Here is a 16,865-nt window from a genome sequence, read left to right as displayed (position 1 = left end):
TAAAGTTTAAACAAAATTATAAATTCCTTTAACTATAATGTGCATAATTGTTCCCCTTCAAAGCTCAGCTTTCTCATAATAGGCCTTCAATAAATATTGAATGAATTTCAGTTTTCAAAGATGCTTTTTTTTTTTTGCGGTACGCGGGCCTCTCACTTTTGCGGCCTCTCCCGTTGCGGAGCACAGGCTCCAGACGCGCAGGCCCAGCGGCCATGGCTCACGGGCCCAGCCGCTCCGCGGCATGTGGGATCTTCCCGGACCGGGGCACGAACCCGCGTCCCCTGCATCGGCGGGAGGACTCCCAACCACTGCGCCACCAGGGAAGCCCTGCTTTTTATAAATTACTTATAGAAGCACTTTTTGAGTTGCCCCCGAAGGGATAGAACATCAAAACAAACACAGTAGATATTTCTTCCTCCCTAGCACCTTCATTTTCAAGTACTGGATATCTAAAACATTTGTGTATGTTGGAGAGAATCTTCTTTATGTAGCCTATACACTGAAAAGTAAGATTTTCAAAACAGGAGATAGGATACAAAAACGTACATCGACTATTTTGTGTTTATTAGATTCTGCCAACCCTATCAAATCTAATTTATAAAATAGAATAAATATCTGCAGATAATTCTGCTTCAGAAACTAATTTGGAGGAACTGACTTGATGGCCACCTTTCTCTATTCTCTCCCACACTGCCTGGTCTTGTATGTTTCCCAATATGTAGCGTTTTATTTCTCTTTGCTGCCTGGCTAAGACTCACGTTCCATCATTGAACTGAGAGATGGGAAAACATTCTGGCTAAAAGTGGCCAACAGAGACTCTTTTGACAAAACAAAGAGCTCCAAAGTCCATGCTTCAATTAGATTTAGATTTAATTACTCACTAGGCCAACAGTCTACATTTTCTATGTGGGAGAGAAATTGTATCATTTTTAGATTGCATAAGCAATAAGCAATAGATTGCATAAGCAATCTGTTGAGTTTGCCTGACATATGCAGCCAAACCCAATTTTAAAGACACAGTAATATGGGGGAAAAACCCCTCTGTGCAGCTCTGATGAAGTTTTCTAAACTGATATCGTCAACGGATAATATCTGCAGGGCTGATTTTACCAGCATGACAGCATTGCATGGGTTTTGAAGTAAGGCTGACCATAAAAAGGAAGGAAGGTCTGCTGCACGCTATAACATAGATCAATCTTGAAAACATTATGCAGAATGAAATAAGGCAGACACAAAAGGACAAAGATTGCATGTTTCCACTTATGAGTGTTTAGAATAGGCAAATTCATAGAGATGACCAGGGGTTGGATGGCAGAGGGAATGCTGAGTTTGGGCTTAATGATTATGGGTTTTCTTTTTGGGGTCATGAAAAGTTTTGGAAACAGAGAGTGGTGATGGTTGCACGTTATGAATGCAATGTATACCACTGAATTGTGCCTTTAAAAATGGTTGGACTTCCCTGGCAGCCCAGTAGTTAAAGACTCTGCACTTCCACTGCAGGGGGAATGGGTTGGATCCCTAGTCGAGGAACTAAGATCCCACATGCCACGCACAGGGCAGCCAAGGTGGGGGGAGAGGTTAAAATCCAAGAAAGCACACCAAGCCAAAACTAAACAAAAGAGAAGCATGTGCATCATCAATGGGCCTATTTTCCTATTTCTGGCTGGAACAAAAAGTCATAATTTGAAAAGAGAGAATATACAAAAGGAGCTAATACAGTTTTGCCTAATCATGTGAAGTTACCACCTGCAGTATCAGTAAGGGGTCTTCCCACTGGGGCAGCTAGGAAATTTTTTTCTAGTTTTTGGATTTAAAGATGTTACCATCTCTGAGAATTAATATTTATTATTTGCAAGGGTGTGTGTGGGGGGGGGGGGGGGGGTGTGTGTGTGTGGGTGTGTGTGTGTTGTTCTCTGGACAATCGGTTGATAATAGGATAAAAGTGCAACTCATATCTGAGGAAACAAAGGATCACATTTTTCCATGCCCTTGTATGATCCCACCTTGTCTTCTGCTGAGGAACTTTAGTTTTGTTTTTTTTTGGCTGTGCTGCAGGGCTTGTGGGATCTCAGTTCCCCCCACCAAGGATGAAACCCGCACCCTCGGCAGTGAAAGTTCTGGCAGTGAAAGTCCTAACCACTGGACGGCCAGGGAATTCCTTTCAGAAGAATTTTGAAAACTCTCCGTCCCTATGTTCCTCACTCATCTGTTCATGCCAAAGGTGACCATCTCCTGTCTTTCTGGTGCCCTGAGGAATTATTCCACAGATAATTAGACTTGGAGAAAAGAATGTATAGAGAGGAAGCTTAGATCCTTGGGTGAGAATAACCCATGACAACACAGCGTAGGGTTTTATAACAGAGGAGTGGACGTGAAGACAGGGGAGCAAGGCTAGGAGTGGGGTTTGGTCATGAGCAGAGCTCCTGTGTAGAGTTTAATTCCTTGCAAATATTCAAACTATAGAAAGCCATAATTAATGTATTAATGTATATGTCAATGAATTAATGTATGTGACTTCTCTTTCTCTCACATGTATCATTCCCTTTGGCTCTCCAAACTTCGGTAAAACCTGCTGTACCTTGGGACTTCCCTGGTGGTCCAGTGGTTAAGAATCTACCTTCCAAAGCAGGGGACGAGGGTTCGATCCCTAGTCGGGGAACTAAGATCCCACATGCCGCGGGGCAACTAAGCCCGTGCCCCCCAGCTAGAGGGCCCGCATGCTGCAACTACTGTGCCCGCGTGCTGCAACGAATGATCCCGCGTGCTACAACTAAGACCCCATGCAGCCAAATAAAGAAATAAATATTGAAACCTGCTGCACCTTTACAATTTAGTGTGGTTGTACTGGAGGAAAGTCATTGTAAAGGGAAGTGAGGCTTGCCCCACATTCAATCCACCCTCTCCCAGAGAGTCCTTTAGAGTGAACTAGCATCATGCCATCCCCCTCTGGGGACCCACACTGGAGCAAAGAATTCACAATCCAGAGAATCAGTGACCTTGATCACAACTCAGGAGCTTACAAGAGAATTCCCCCACCACCAGTTTTCCTAAATTTGTCTAGCTTGTATTTAAAGACTTGGCACAAACCTAACCATAATAAGAATTCAAAGCATTAGCTGTTATTTGAATTAATGCTCACTTCAGAAATTCCCCTTAAAGTTCTGGTATTGATGGGTGAGGACAGGTGCAGGACAAATAGGGAAGGGTAGAGTTCTATGGTTTAACAAAGGATGTGATTAGAAAGTTTCTGAGTTGGGCATGAAATGTAGAGAGGAAACAGCATATACTTCCTTCCTTCCATAATCTAAAAAGGATCTTGACTGAGAGGAGAGCTATCACCACCTCCCAACCAGGAGTGCTCTCACCGGTCCCTCGGCCAGTTAGGTCTCTTGTTATGAGATGTGTACTTTTCTTTCATATTAAACATCACTGTTTTAATTATATATTTACATGTGAATGCAATTACTTAATTAATGTCTCTTCCCCACTTGAATTTAACTCCCATGAGATCCTTATTGGTTTCATTCAACACTTTTTTCAGTGTTTATTATACCAGGTACTATGTACTTTTTTTCCATGTGGGTAAAAAAGAAACAGACCAAAAAATCCTCTTGTCATGGACCTAAGGCTCAATGAACATAGACAATACTGTATTTTAAGTGACATGTGCTAAAGAGAAGTATACATTAGGGAAAGGGAAAAGGAAAGGTCAGGATGATGGGATATAGTTGAAATTTTAGATATGGGACAAGAAAAAGCCTCAACTACGAGGGAGTATTTGAGTAAAGATAAGGGATCAGGGCTTCCCTGGTGGCGCAGTGCTTGAGAGTCCGTCTGCCGATGCAGGGGACACGGGTTTGTGCCCCGGTCCGGGAAGATCCCACATGCCGCGGAGCGGCTGGGCCCGTGAGGCATGGCCCCTGAGCCTGCGCGTCCGGAGCCTGTGCTCCGCGACAGGAGAGGCCACAACAGTGAGAGGCCCGTGTACCGCAAAAAAAAAAAAAAGATAAGGGATCAAGCTGTAATAATATACAGGGGAGTAGCATTCCAGGCAGAAGGGCCAGCAAGTATTCTTTGCTCCTCTGTGTTCTTTGTGCAACGAGAGAGGCATGGCAGGGGCAGGTGGTAGAGGGTCTGGTGACCCACTGTAAGGATGTTGGCTATTATTGAGAAAATGAGGGACCATGGAGAGTTTTGAGAGCAGAGAGACATGAACTAAAATATTTCAGGGGACTTCCCTGGTGACGCAGTAGTTAAGACTCCAGGCTCCCAATGCAGGGGGCCCGTGTTTGATCCCTGATCGGGGAACTAGATTCCACATGCACGCTGCAACTAAGAGTTCACATGCTACAACTAAGGAGCCCGCCTGCCACAACAAAGACCCAGTGCAACCAAAATAAAATAAATAAATAAATAAAATTTTAAAATAGAATAAACAAATTAAATATTTCAGAAGGACTGCTGTGCAGAGAATAGTCTGTAATTGAAGAAAGGAAGACCAGTTGAGAGGCTGAATGTCACCATCCAGGTTGTTTAGACCTGGAGGTGGTGAAAGTGGTCAGTGAACAGGATTTGGGCATGGGATTTACTTATTTTTTAATTTTTTTTTTATATTGGAGTATAGTTGATTGACAATGTTGTGTTCATTTCAGGTGTACAGCAACGTGATTCAGTTGTACATATACATGCATCTGTTCTTTTTCAAATCCTTTTCCCATTGAGGTTATTACAGGATATTGAGCAGAGTTCCCTGTGCTATACAGCAGGTCCTTGTTGGTTATCTATTTTAAATATAGCAGTGTGTACATGTCAATCCCAAACTCCCAGTCTATCCCTCCCTGCCCCCACCCCCAGCCTTCCCCCTGGGCATGGGATTTAAAAGGAAGAGAGCAATCAAGAAGACGGCCAGGTTGGCCTGAGCAATGGGAAGAATGACGTTGCCATTGATGCCGTTGAGACAGGGAAGGCAGCAAAAGGAGCAGGTTATATGTTGGGAGAGAGAACAGGTGCTCAGTTTCAGCCGTGTCTGAAATGCCCATCAAACAATCAGATGGAGATGCTGAGGTGGAAGATGGACATACTTGCCTTGAGTTCAAGGGAGAGGTCCAGCCTAGACCTACAGATTGGGGGGATCATCAATGTAGAGATGGTATTCAAAGCCTTGAGGCAGGAAGAGAGCAGGAACCCTTGCCGCTTTGCTCACTATTGTAACACCAGCACAGTTTCTATCATCTAGTGGGTATAAAGTTTCTACTGAATGAATAAATAGAATGCATACGGCCTCAGGTAGGAGGGAGAAGCAAAATCTTTAATAGACCAGCTTGTATGAGGGAAGGAATTTAAAGCCTCTTATTTGAAAAGCCCGACCTGTTTTCCAAGTTCAGTGCAGTCATTTAGATGCTGATTCTGATGAAACAAATCTTTTTTTTTTTTTGTTCTTTGAGATGCTGCTGCTTCTGACTTTAAATTAGAATATGGCTTCCATGTTTGTGGAAAACATGGCTTATGCAAAAATCCTTTGGTGTAAACATCTAGTCTTCTAGCAATTCTTGTAAAGCAATCAAAGAAGCGGTTTGGGAAGCAAAATCTCTGTCCTAAGTCCTATATAACTGGGTTTACTTGCCCGGCCACAAAGCAGGAGCAGTTACTGCTGGTCTCTACTGAGACTCAGAGATATTGTGTAATTAAATGAGGGAATAGATGCTTTTGGCTGATGGAACACAAGATGCCTTTAAATAAATGTTACAGGCTTCCCTGGTGGCGCAGTGGTTAAGAATCCGCCTGCCAATGCAGGAGACACGGGTTCGAGTCCTGGTCCGGGAAGATCCCACATGCCACAGAGCAACTAAGCCCGTGCGCCACAGCTACTGAGCCTGCGCTCTAGAGCCGGCAAGCCACAACTACTGAGCCCGTGTGCCACAATTACTGAAGCCCACGCGCCTAGAGCCCGTGCTCCACAACAAGAGAAGCCACGGCAATGAGAAGCCCGCGCACCGCACCGCTCGCTGCAACTAGAGAAAGCCCGTGCGCAGCAACGAAGACCCCATGCAGCCAAAAATAAATAAATTAAATAAATAAAAAACTATAAATAAATAAAGTTACTATGATTATTATTATGCTTCTAAAATTAAAGATATCACTTTACCATGATTACAATTTACAAACTGACTACTCCTCCCATCTCCTGATCTATATTACCTGTGGAGCATGGACTGGACTTTTAAAGAGGCAGCCCTAAAGGAACCTACGCGTTAGGCAGAGTGGCCCTCAATCATTTGAACTATGTGATTTGGCCTGTGAAAACCCCGCCCACCTTCACTGGACCCACACAGGAGGAAGGCTGCCTGGTGGTGGTAATGTTGTTGTGGGGAGGGGCGTAAAGGACTGAGTTCAAATTTGAATGTGTAGGGCCCATGCACTGTCAGCCAGAGCAGCAGCAGTGCTGGAGGAAAGCTTCCCTTCTTAAGACTTTCAGGGAGCCAAGAAAGCCACGCTGGAGTCCACCATGGACAGGTAAAGCAGCCGGCTCGTGGGTGGTTGTGTTTGGCCTTCCTCTCAGAGCAAATCTGAGTAATAAGATGGGTAAACTCTCCCCTTCTCCCCTGTCACTGTCTGACTCACAAGATCTGCTTGGTCAAGATGCACATTTATTTTTCTAGTTCTGTCTCATCTTCTGTTCAGATTTTAACATGCTTTCCACCCAACTGTCTCTTTCTCTTTTCTTCCCATAGTCAAAAGAACTTTTATGCACTATGTATTGACTTGTCCTTGCAGTTAGAACTAGTTTCTGGTAGTAATATGAACCAAGCAAATGTTAAGAGACTGAAATCATGAAAAGCTCACAGCAATACTATGTAATACTATGTAATACTATGTAATCATTCTGTAAACATTCAACTATGAAACTCCTTGAAGAAAAGCTTTACTAGGGAGACTTTACTGAATAATTACACAGTCAAGAAATTATTTTTTAAATGCCAATATTCAAAATTAATTGCTTGCAGGTCACTATGACTCTGTCTACTATTATAAGGAGATAAATCAGTCAAGCAACTTATTTAATATTAAAGGCCCAATTGTTAGGCAAATGGTATTTATTATTTACCTAGTCTTTCCATTTCTTCAGACATGACTTAACTTACTTCTTCAGTGTGTCTTTTGTACGATTTTCACAATGTCTTCACATGAAGTTTATGACAAGTATGCTACTGTCATAGAACTTAATCTAGTCCTATTTTTGATGATTGCAAATGTAGGAAAATTTACACCTAATCCATACTTTATCTCAAATTAATCTTTTACAAAGAATTTAAACTACAGAGCTAAGAATCTTAAGGGTAGATTCAATGTCCTTCAGAAAATTGAGGGTAAAAATGTCAAATGTCAGCTCAGTTTACAGTGAGATTTTGAAAACTAATCTGAGGTAAAAGAGAGAGAAAAAAGCCTCAGTGGAGATACCTGTAAATAATGAAATGCAAAGCAATGGTAAAATCAGAGCTGCAATTCAGAGAAAGTCAGAGAAGGCAAAGGAGATGAAATTCAACAGGAGAAAAAGGGAAATACGTGATTTTCATTAAGGAAAATACTATCTGCAGAGCACAGTAGTAATGGCACACGGCGGGAGAGCGTGACCTTGTCACGATTATTTTTAACCCATTTGTCTCCGGTTTGCATTGCTGGGGATGCAGCCAGTGTTCTGCCTCAGGGAACACAGCTGTCCTGTGCAGCTGTCAACCTGCAGGCCTTACAGACTGTCTCTGCTGAGTCCTCCGAACACTTAAGAGAAACCAGAGGAGCATAGGGTGCTGGACATAGGCCCCCAGCTATAGTAAAAGAAAGTGATGGATCAAGATAGTTAATTAACAAGGCCATGGTCATGCAATTCACTTCACTGTGACTGGTAACTTCTGATGGAAACAGAGCTACTGTATTTTCATGTGGGGTAGGAGACAGAAGGCTATGTGAATCCCTTAGTCTATGTCCTGTCCTTTCTTATACTCCCAGGACACTTTTTTACTCCTCATGGGAACAGGGCTCCCACACCACGTACAGTGCATCATATAGTCCCCCTTTCTCCACTTCACATCCACACACTCCAGGAAGACAGGTTAAATGTAAAAGGAATTTACTGGTATAGATTATGAATTATGAATGAATAAGATATGAAGAGATTATGCTTAATCTATTTAAAACTGGGCCCGAAAGACAGAATGTTTTTTCTTCCACTCCAGTATTTATTAAGCATGTATTATGTATTCGGTTTATGTTCTGTGCTGAGGCTGATTATGTTAATTATTTAACAATCGTAATAGTAACAGAGGTAGTGCTGTGGTGATCACCGTGTGAACTATTATCAGTTTAAAATAGAGCCAACTGGGCTTCCCTGGTGGCGCAGTGGTTGAGAGGCCGCCTGCCGATGCAGGGGACACGGGTTCGTGCCCCGGTCTGGGAAGATCCCACATGCCGCGGAGCGGCTGGGCGCGTGAGCCATGGCCTCTGAGCCTGCGCGTCCGGAGCCTATGCTCCGCAATAGGAGAGGCCACAGCAGTGAGCGGCCCGCGTACCGCAAAATAATAATAATAATAAATTAATTAAATTAAGCCAATTATTATTAGATCTTTGTTAGCATCCATTTCGGATTCCTGTCAAATGTGCATTTTTAATTCTAAAAATCTGACTAATTTTTATACGGTTTCACATACATAATGTATATACTGGTGATTTAGATGTATCACCATCTCTGCCTCAGGATTTAAAGTGGATTCCAGGGACTTCCCTGGCAGCCCAGTGGTTAAGACATTGTGCTTCCATTGCAGGGAGGACAGGTTCGATCTCTGGTGGGGGAACTAAGATCCAACATACCCTGCAGCATGGCCCCCCCCCAAAAAAAAAGTGGATTCCAATAACCTTCATGTGTGTGAGGAAGACATTCAAATTGCAAGAGCTTTAAAAATCTCCAGCACTTGCTTATCTACTTAATAAGAGTGACATTTGAGAACTTGACTTCAGGGTCTATCTCATGTATTTCATTATTAAAATATCAATAATCAACGTATGTCCATACAAAGACTAGTACATCAATGTAGAAGCTTTATTCACAATAGCCCCAAATGGAAACAATCCAAACGTCCATCAACAGGTGAATGACTAAACGAAATGTGCTGTATCTAAGCCATGGAATATTGCTTTGCCGTAAAAAAGAACAAACTATACTGATAGATGCAACACCAGGAATGAATGTCACAGTCATAACATGCTTAGTGAAAGAAGTCAGACACAAAGGAGGAAATAATGTGTGCTTTATATGAAATTCTAGAAAATAATTTATAGTTGCAGAAAGCAGTTTAGTGGTTGCCTGGGAGGGAGGGGAAGAATTGACTGAAAAGTTGGGTGAGGAAACTTGTGGGGGAGGGGTGCCCCGAAAATGTTCTGTATCCTGATTGTGGTAGCAGTTTTGGGTGTTTACATCTGCCAATATTCATAGAATTGTACATTTTAAATGGGCGAAGTATGTAAATTATACCTCAATGTAAAAAAAAAAAAAATTGAAAAAAGTTTCAATTCTCTTGCCAGCAAACCGTATTCAAATTACTGACTAGGTCATTACTTTGACAAGTCCTCTGCACTTCTGCTCATTGCCACTAGGTGGCAACATTATCTCCACAGATTAGATAAGTACATTTCTGGAAAAGTCCAAGGACAAAAACCAGGGACACTCACTCCTGATGCTTTGGTATCAACCGCACTGTATAGCTTGTGGTGTGTTCACAACCACAAAGAAACTTGTGTTAGAGAGTATTTCCACAAATTCAACTCAATTTAGTGCTTATGATATGCAAGACACTGTGCTGGGAAACAAAGTGCAATCCGCCCCTCCCCTAACCCGCCCTGCACACACACACACACACACACACACACACACACACACACACACACAGTGTGTGAAGAACATTGCAAAATATTTAGGTTATATTACAAATTTACACAGGAAATCAGCCTAATCTAAATCCTGTAAATACATGCCTATAAAAAAGACTAGAACGAAAAACGTAAGTATATTAACAGTAATTATCATTAGATAGTATGTCTAATTATCACTAGATATACTGGTTAAGCATTTAAAAAATTTTAACTTTCTACTTTTTAGTAGTATGCAAGTTGACATATTTTTAAAAAGCATGACTCAAAAAGTGACACTTCCTGACTCAAAACACAGAAATTCTAATTGAGGAGACAGATGTAGCAATCAATTGATAACAAAGGTTGAATGCTTTGATAAGGATAAGCGGAGAACAGTAGGAAACTACGGGAGGGTTTTTTGTTGCTGTTAATGTTCGATTTTGCCTAGAAATTTTGGCATAGTGGCAGTGAGAAAGGTCTGAAATTGTGATTAAGGCTTTGAAGGATGGGTAGGTTTTGCCCAGTGGAAAAAAAGGCAGGGAAGCTTGCAGTCAGGTGGCTGGAAAGAAAAGACTAGTGCCAGGGGTCCTGCTGTAGGCATGGCGGGGAGGCTGAAGTGATGCGGAAAAGAGAAAATACTAGGAAACGAGGCTAGAAATGTAGATTGATGTCCAGATGTAAAAGCTTTACTGCATTAAAGAGTTTGGAGTTTATTCTACCAGCGGAAGTTAGGGGCTTTTCGGTATCAGAATGACAGGCCCACACCTGGGCTTTTGTGAGATCTCTCAAGCACCTCGTGGAAAATGTTATTTTGAAGGGACTGTGGGCAGAAAGACCAGTTAAGAGGTCAGGACAATGGATAAAGGGAAAGATTAGAGCTTGGACTGAAGCAGAGAACAGAGGAAGTAGAGCAGGAACAAATCCAGAAATATTTGAAAGTTTGACTCAATAAATTTAGATGATTAATAAATTAATTCAATATGAGGAGTGAAGGAGAATCAAAAATGATTCCAAGCTTTTAGCCTGGTTACTTGGGACGGAAAGTCGGTAGGAGAGGAGAGGCAGCTCAGGAAAGGGCAATTTGGGAATACTGTGTTAACCCCATAAGTTAGAGGTCCATGCTGGACATTTAGATAGAGATTGGAGGGGAAACCTGAACAGATCACTATGGGACTGGGGAACAGGTTTGTAATTCCAAGTTATAAGCATCTAGAAGGCAGCCATGGGAGGAGCCCGTCCTGTGAGCGTTTGGCTTTGGGTTTCCTGCTGTCTCAACTGGTCTTAAATATAAGCATGATAAGGGGGTTGTAATGGATTCCAAGCTCAGTAAGTCTCAGGCATCCAACAAAGGGAAGCAAGAGCATCTCCTTTGGTTTGGCCCAAGTATTACAGATTTTTTTTAAAAAGCTGAAGGAAAGCCAGGAGTGACCAGAGGATCAGCGATGCTCCCGCACTTCCTCCCTCCTCTCACCCACAGCCTCCTGATGAAGAGGAGGAAGTTTCTTTACCACTTCAAAAACGTGCGCTGGGCTAAGGGCCGCCATGAAACCTACTTGTGCTACGTGGTGAAGCGACGGGATAGCGCCACCTCCTTCTCACTGGACTTTGGGCACCTTCGAAACAAGGTATCAATTAATACCTGCTTCCCAAGCAGGGCATTTTTAGAGCCACCTGCTGATGGTACCACTTTCAGCCTGTTTCATTTGTCTCCACTAGATTCCTCAAATCTCTTTTTTACATGTCCCTGCAACCACAGTAGAAATACCCCAAAGGGTGTCATTTAATGTCCTCCCCAATCATGCTGAGCACATCAAGGCCACACCTTGCTTCAATGCCAAGAATAACTGCCCCAAAACTTCCTCTCCTTTCCCCAGCATCCAAATTGCCTTTAAGATTAAAGAAGATATCCAAAGAAAGAGGCTTTTGATTTGGGGGAATATATACAGCTCATTCAAGCTGAATTTTAAATGTGGAAAAACAAACTGTGGCTTTAGAATTTTAAAAAATTAAGGAAGAAAAATTTAGGAAAAATTAATGACTCCATTCTGTCTTCCAAATGAGTTCTATTCCTTCCTGCTCACCTAGATCAGAGGCCAGTAAGTACATACGTAATAGTGAGCCTCAGAAAACTCAGGGAAGCCTTTAATTAAAACTTGAAGATCAGAGAATTACATTTCCAAGAGACTTCTTCACCAAAACCCAGATGGGTTCACATACTCTTCTGCCAATGAATATTTCCTCTCATAACATGCAGTGACATCTAGTCTTGGTGGAATCCCAGGGAAGAATCCAAGGGTGGAATGACACTGGCTAGTTTCTAGGGCTAGTTTTACACTCCAATTTTTTTGGCCTCCATTTGTATTGTGTAAATTATCTCACTGCAATTGTTTTACATTCTAATCTCTTTCCTATTTGGTAATAAGACACATTCTAAACATAGAAAGCTTTTGTGTTAACAACCCTTTCCTTCCCTCTCATTTAATCCTCACAACCAAACTTCATTCCGCTGATGAAGAATCAGGAGATCCAAGAGTTGGGTGACTTGTTTAAGTCACAAGAGTGGCGATGCCAGGAAATGGAACCTGGGTCTTCAGATTCTGGGACTAATGACTTTTCTGCAGTATTAAGGGGACTTGCTGGGAATTCCCTGGCGGTCCAGTGGTTAGGGCTCTGCGCTTCCACCGCAGGGGGCACAGGTTCGATCCCTGGTCGGGGAACTAGGTCCCGCATGCCACATCTCAACTGAGTTCACATGCAGCTACCAATCCAGCAGGCCACAAGTAAAGATCCCGTGCACCACAACTAAGACCCGGCACAGCCAAATAAAATTTTTTTTTTAAAGAGTACATGCCTTAATTTTAAAAGCTTATTGCTAAAAACTGCTATCATCTAAGCTTTCAGAGAATCATAGTGGTAACAAAGATCACTGACCACAGATCACCATAACAAATAAAATAATGAAAAATTTGAAATTTGCAAGAATTACCAAAATGTGACACAGAGACACAAAGTGAGCAAATGCTGTTGGAAAAAATGATGGTGATAGACGTACTCGAGACCGGGTTGCCACAAACCTTCAAAACGCAAAATATCTGCAAAGTCCAATACAGCCAAGCACAACAATATAGGTATCCCTGTATTTAATTGCTCTTAGCCCCAGTGGCACCTATTACCTCTCTCAAAACAACACTCAGGGACTTTCCCTGGTGGCACAGTGGTTAAGAATCTGCCTGCCAATGCAGGGGACATGGGTTCGATCCCTGGTCCAGGAAGATCCCACATGCCGTGGAGCTGCTAAGCCCATGTGCCCCACCTACTGAGCCGGCACTCTAGGGCCCACGAGCCACAACTACTGAGGCCGCATGCCACAACTGCTGAAGCCTGCGCACCTAGAGCCTGTGCCGTGCAACAAGAAAAGCGCACTGCAACGAAGGCCCAATGCAGCCAAAAATAATAAATAAATTAATTAATAGATTAATTAATTTTAAAAAAACAACACTCACCTGTCAGTCTCATAATCTATCTCCTAACCCTAAATGTTCTGACCTCCACTTAGTGGTCCAGTGTATTTCCACAACGTTACATCAACAGCCCTTCCAAGCCATTTGCCTTCCCCTCCAAGGAAGAAAAAGGAACTTCACAAACAAAAATGAAATCTGAGATAGTGTGCTTCTCCTTCATCCACCCAACTCATTCCATCCTCCCCATTCCACAGAGAAGCTGTACGTTTTTCCCTTCCTAGGGCCAAAAGTGCAAAGTGTTTGGGCTCACCACTTACACTGTGTCCTTTCCAGCAGTTGCTTAACCTTCCTGTAACCTAGGACAAAACTGCAGACACCCCAAAAAAGATCACCCTGGGAGGGACACAAATTAATGACTGTAAAGCTACCAGCAGGGCAGTCAAGGTCAGTAACCCTCCACTGAGCCCTCTGCTCTCTCCCCAGGCGGGATGCCACGTGGAATTGCTCTTCCTCCGCTACATCTCCGACTGGGACCTGGACCCCGGGCGGTGCTACCGTGTCACCTGGTTCACGTCTTGGAGCCCCTGCTACGACTGCGCGCGGCATGTGGCCGACTTCCTGAGAGGGTACCCCAATCTGAGTCTGAGGATCTTCACAGCGCGCCTCTACTTCTGCGACAAGGAACGCAAAGCGGAGCCCGAGGGGCTGAGGCGGCTGCACCGCGCTGGGGTCCAAATCGCCATTATGACCTTCAAAGGTGCGCAGGGACCTTTCTGCCCGGCTCAGCAAAGCACGGTTTGCAATTCAGATTGCGGGGTGGGGGGACCAGGGGGGCAGAATTCTGGGAGTTCTGGTTCGCCTTTGAAGCCAAAAGTTATCAACTAGAATTGGAGGAAAAAAACCAATGGCTTGGGACTTCCCTGGTGGCACAGTGGTTAAGACTCACGTGCCCAATGCAGGGGACCCGGGTTCAATCCCTGGTCAGGGAACTAGATCCCACACACATGCCGCAAGTAAGAGTTCACATGCAGCAACTAAGGAGCCTGCGAGCCACAACTAAGGAGCACACCTGCTGCAACTAAGAACCAGCAAGACCAAATAAATAAATAAAATATTAAAAAAAAAAAAAGAACCAATGGCTTGGACCCAAGGCTTTGGGCGGAGCCAGGGTTTTCTTTCTTTCCTCATGATTTGAGATCTGAGCTATCCCCTTCCCCCTCCTTTTTTTTATAGATTATTTTTATTGCTGGAATACTTTTGTGGAAAATCATGAAAGAACTTTCAAAGCCTGGGAGGGGCTGCATGAAAATTCGGTTCGTTTGTCCAGACAGCTTCGACGCATCCTTTTGGTAAGTTAAGGGTCTTCTTTGCTTCTCATTTTCTTTCTCTCTCCAAAGTCATCTATCCCTGGAGCTACTTACACTTCCTTTTCTTATATTTCCCACATTGTCGTGTGTGTGTGTGTGTGTGAGTGTGTGTGTGTGTGTGTGTGTGTGTGTGTATTTATCATTCTCTCCTTATTTTTCCTCTGATGAAAACTTTACAGAGCACAGGCTATAGGCTTCTGTAGTTGTGGCGCTCGGGCTTAGTTACTCCGTGGCATGTGGGATCTTCCCAGACCAGGGCTCGAGCCCGTGTCCCCTGCATCGGCAGGGGGATTCTTAACCACTGCGCCACCAGGGAAGCCCCTCTCCCCTTACTTTCTTCAAAAATGTTTACAAAGTCATCCACTCTCTCTTTTTCTCCACAGCCCCTATATGAGGTTGATGACTTACGAGATGCATTTCGTACTTTGGGACTTTGATACCAACCTTCAAGAATGTCACATACAAAGAAATACCTCTGAAGACAGTGGGTAAAAGAACTATCCTTCAAGAATTCTGTTTTTCTTCAACTCTCACTTTCTCTGAGTTTAGAAAAAAGTATTCATAGATGTTTTTAAAATGTCTTGAAAATAGAAGGAACCCAGACCCACCAGGGTTAATGCCGCAACTGGTGCAGTTTTTAAATGCAGCATCGCCCCCTACTGGGAAACGACAGAACTGCAGGGCCTGGGAGCCCCTAAGTGTCAATACTCTGCCATTTAAGCAGAGAGAAAGCAGAAGGTAAATACTGAGGAGCATGGTGAGAGGATCAAATGTTTTATAACCGGTATCCTTTATTATTTGATTCTTGTTCTGAGTTTTCAGTGGTATTAATGATAAATTTTTCTACTCTTTTCCATTGGGGCTCACTTTCAAGTGAACAAAATTCTGTCACCCTGTGATCCACAGAACTTCCTAATGAGAGAACCTGGGTGATTGTAACCCCAAGCCATCTCTTCAAAGCATTAATATCCAAGCATGTGTTGCATGTTTTAATTGTCTGAAGTATGTTTTTATGTTTGTACGTACAGAGGATTTTTTTCTTGGTATGGAAAATGCCTGGTCACCTTTAGGCTCTTGTATAATAAAGGATCTTAAAATGAATTTGAGGGCTGTGAAGAAGACACACTAAAAGTGAATGTATACCTCAAGTAACAAATCTGCAAAAAGATCCTTTTAAGGGCTTCCCTGGTGGTGCAGTGGTTAAGAATCTGCCTGCTGATGCAGGGGACACGGGTTCAAGCCCCGGTCCGGGAAGATCCCACATGCCGCGGAGCAACTAAGCCCGTGCACCACCACGACTGAGCCTGTGCTCTAGAGCCCGCGAGCCACAACTACTGAAGCCCGCATTCCTAGAGCCCGTGAGCCACAAGAGAAGCCACCGCAATGAGAATCCCGTGCACCACAACGAAAAGTAGGCCCCGCTCACCCCAATGAGAGAAAGCCCACACGCAGCAGCGAAGACCCAACCCAGCCCAATATAAAAACTAAATTAAAAAAAAATATATATATATATATATATGATCCTTTTAAAATCATAGTTTTGCAACTATACATTTCCCATATAACTAGTGAATGCTTGGAAGGGACTTGCTTGAATGCTGAGAACAGAAAAATCTATTCTCTCTGATGGGTCTTTGAACCTCAGCAATGCCAACCAGGTCAAGGTTTTCCCCTTTTTGTGTGTATGTGTCACCTCTCTCAAAGAAATGTGACGATATAACAGACTGTGACAGAAGAATAGTTGGGAGGGAAGGATGACAGAGCATTGCAAGGAAATGGTGTTTTATCCAGTAAAATGGTGTGAGCCAGCATGGCGGAGAGCGGCCATTTGTCCCTAATAACTATCCTGGACTCTGAGAAAAATATTCAGAATAACCATAACACTGTACAATTATTACCTAGCAACCCTTGCAACGCAGATAAACAGATCCACAGGAAGGGCTGAACACATAACTGTATTATTTTATTTTTATTGTACATAATTTGCGGAAGAGTTAAATACTAAAAATCCTTATTCATGTATTCATTCATGTTGTATGTTTATGCTATGTGGTGTCTCGTATTTTTATCATAATTTCCCTTTCTGATATGTTGAAATGGATTCCTAATGTCTCATAAGTTTATACCTTTAGAAATG

At 43.1% G+C, this 16,865-nt stretch overlaps 2 protein-coding genes across 2 annotated transcripts in view; one reads left to right on the top strand and one right to left on the bottom strand.

The window, feature by feature from the left end:
• Positions 1 to 16,865, bottom strand: part of RIMKLB (ribosomal modification protein rimK like family member B) — a 132,699-nt gene that overhangs the window by 90,026 nt on the left and 25,808 nt on the right. The gene's annotated exons all lie outside the window — the stretch shown is intronic.
• AICDA (activation induced cytidine deaminase) lies at positions 10,899 to 15,963 on the top strand. Its single transcript, XM_027093090.1, has 4 exons — positions 10,899 to 11,525; positions 13,845 to 14,118; positions 14,595 to 14,710; positions 15,112 to 15,963. Exons 1-4 carry the CDS (start codon positions 11,343 to 11,345, stop codon positions 15,163 to 15,165), a joined length of 627 nt encoding a protein of 208 aa, XP_026948891.1. The 5' UTR covers positions 10,899 to 11,342; the 3' UTR covers positions 15,166 to 15,963.

The sequence above is a fragment of the Aethalodelphis obliquidens genome, unplaced genomic scaffold (genome assembly GCF_003676395.1).
Source record: "Aethalodelphis obliquidens isolate GAN/ISIS:26980383/991018 unplaced genomic scaffold, ASM367639v1 scaffold83, whole genome shotgun sequence".
NCBI classification, from domain to species: Eukaryota; Metazoa; Chordata; class Mammalia; order Artiodactyla; family Delphinidae; genus Aethalodelphis; species Aethalodelphis obliquidens.
This window is presented reverse-complemented; position numbering and strand designations above follow the sequence as displayed.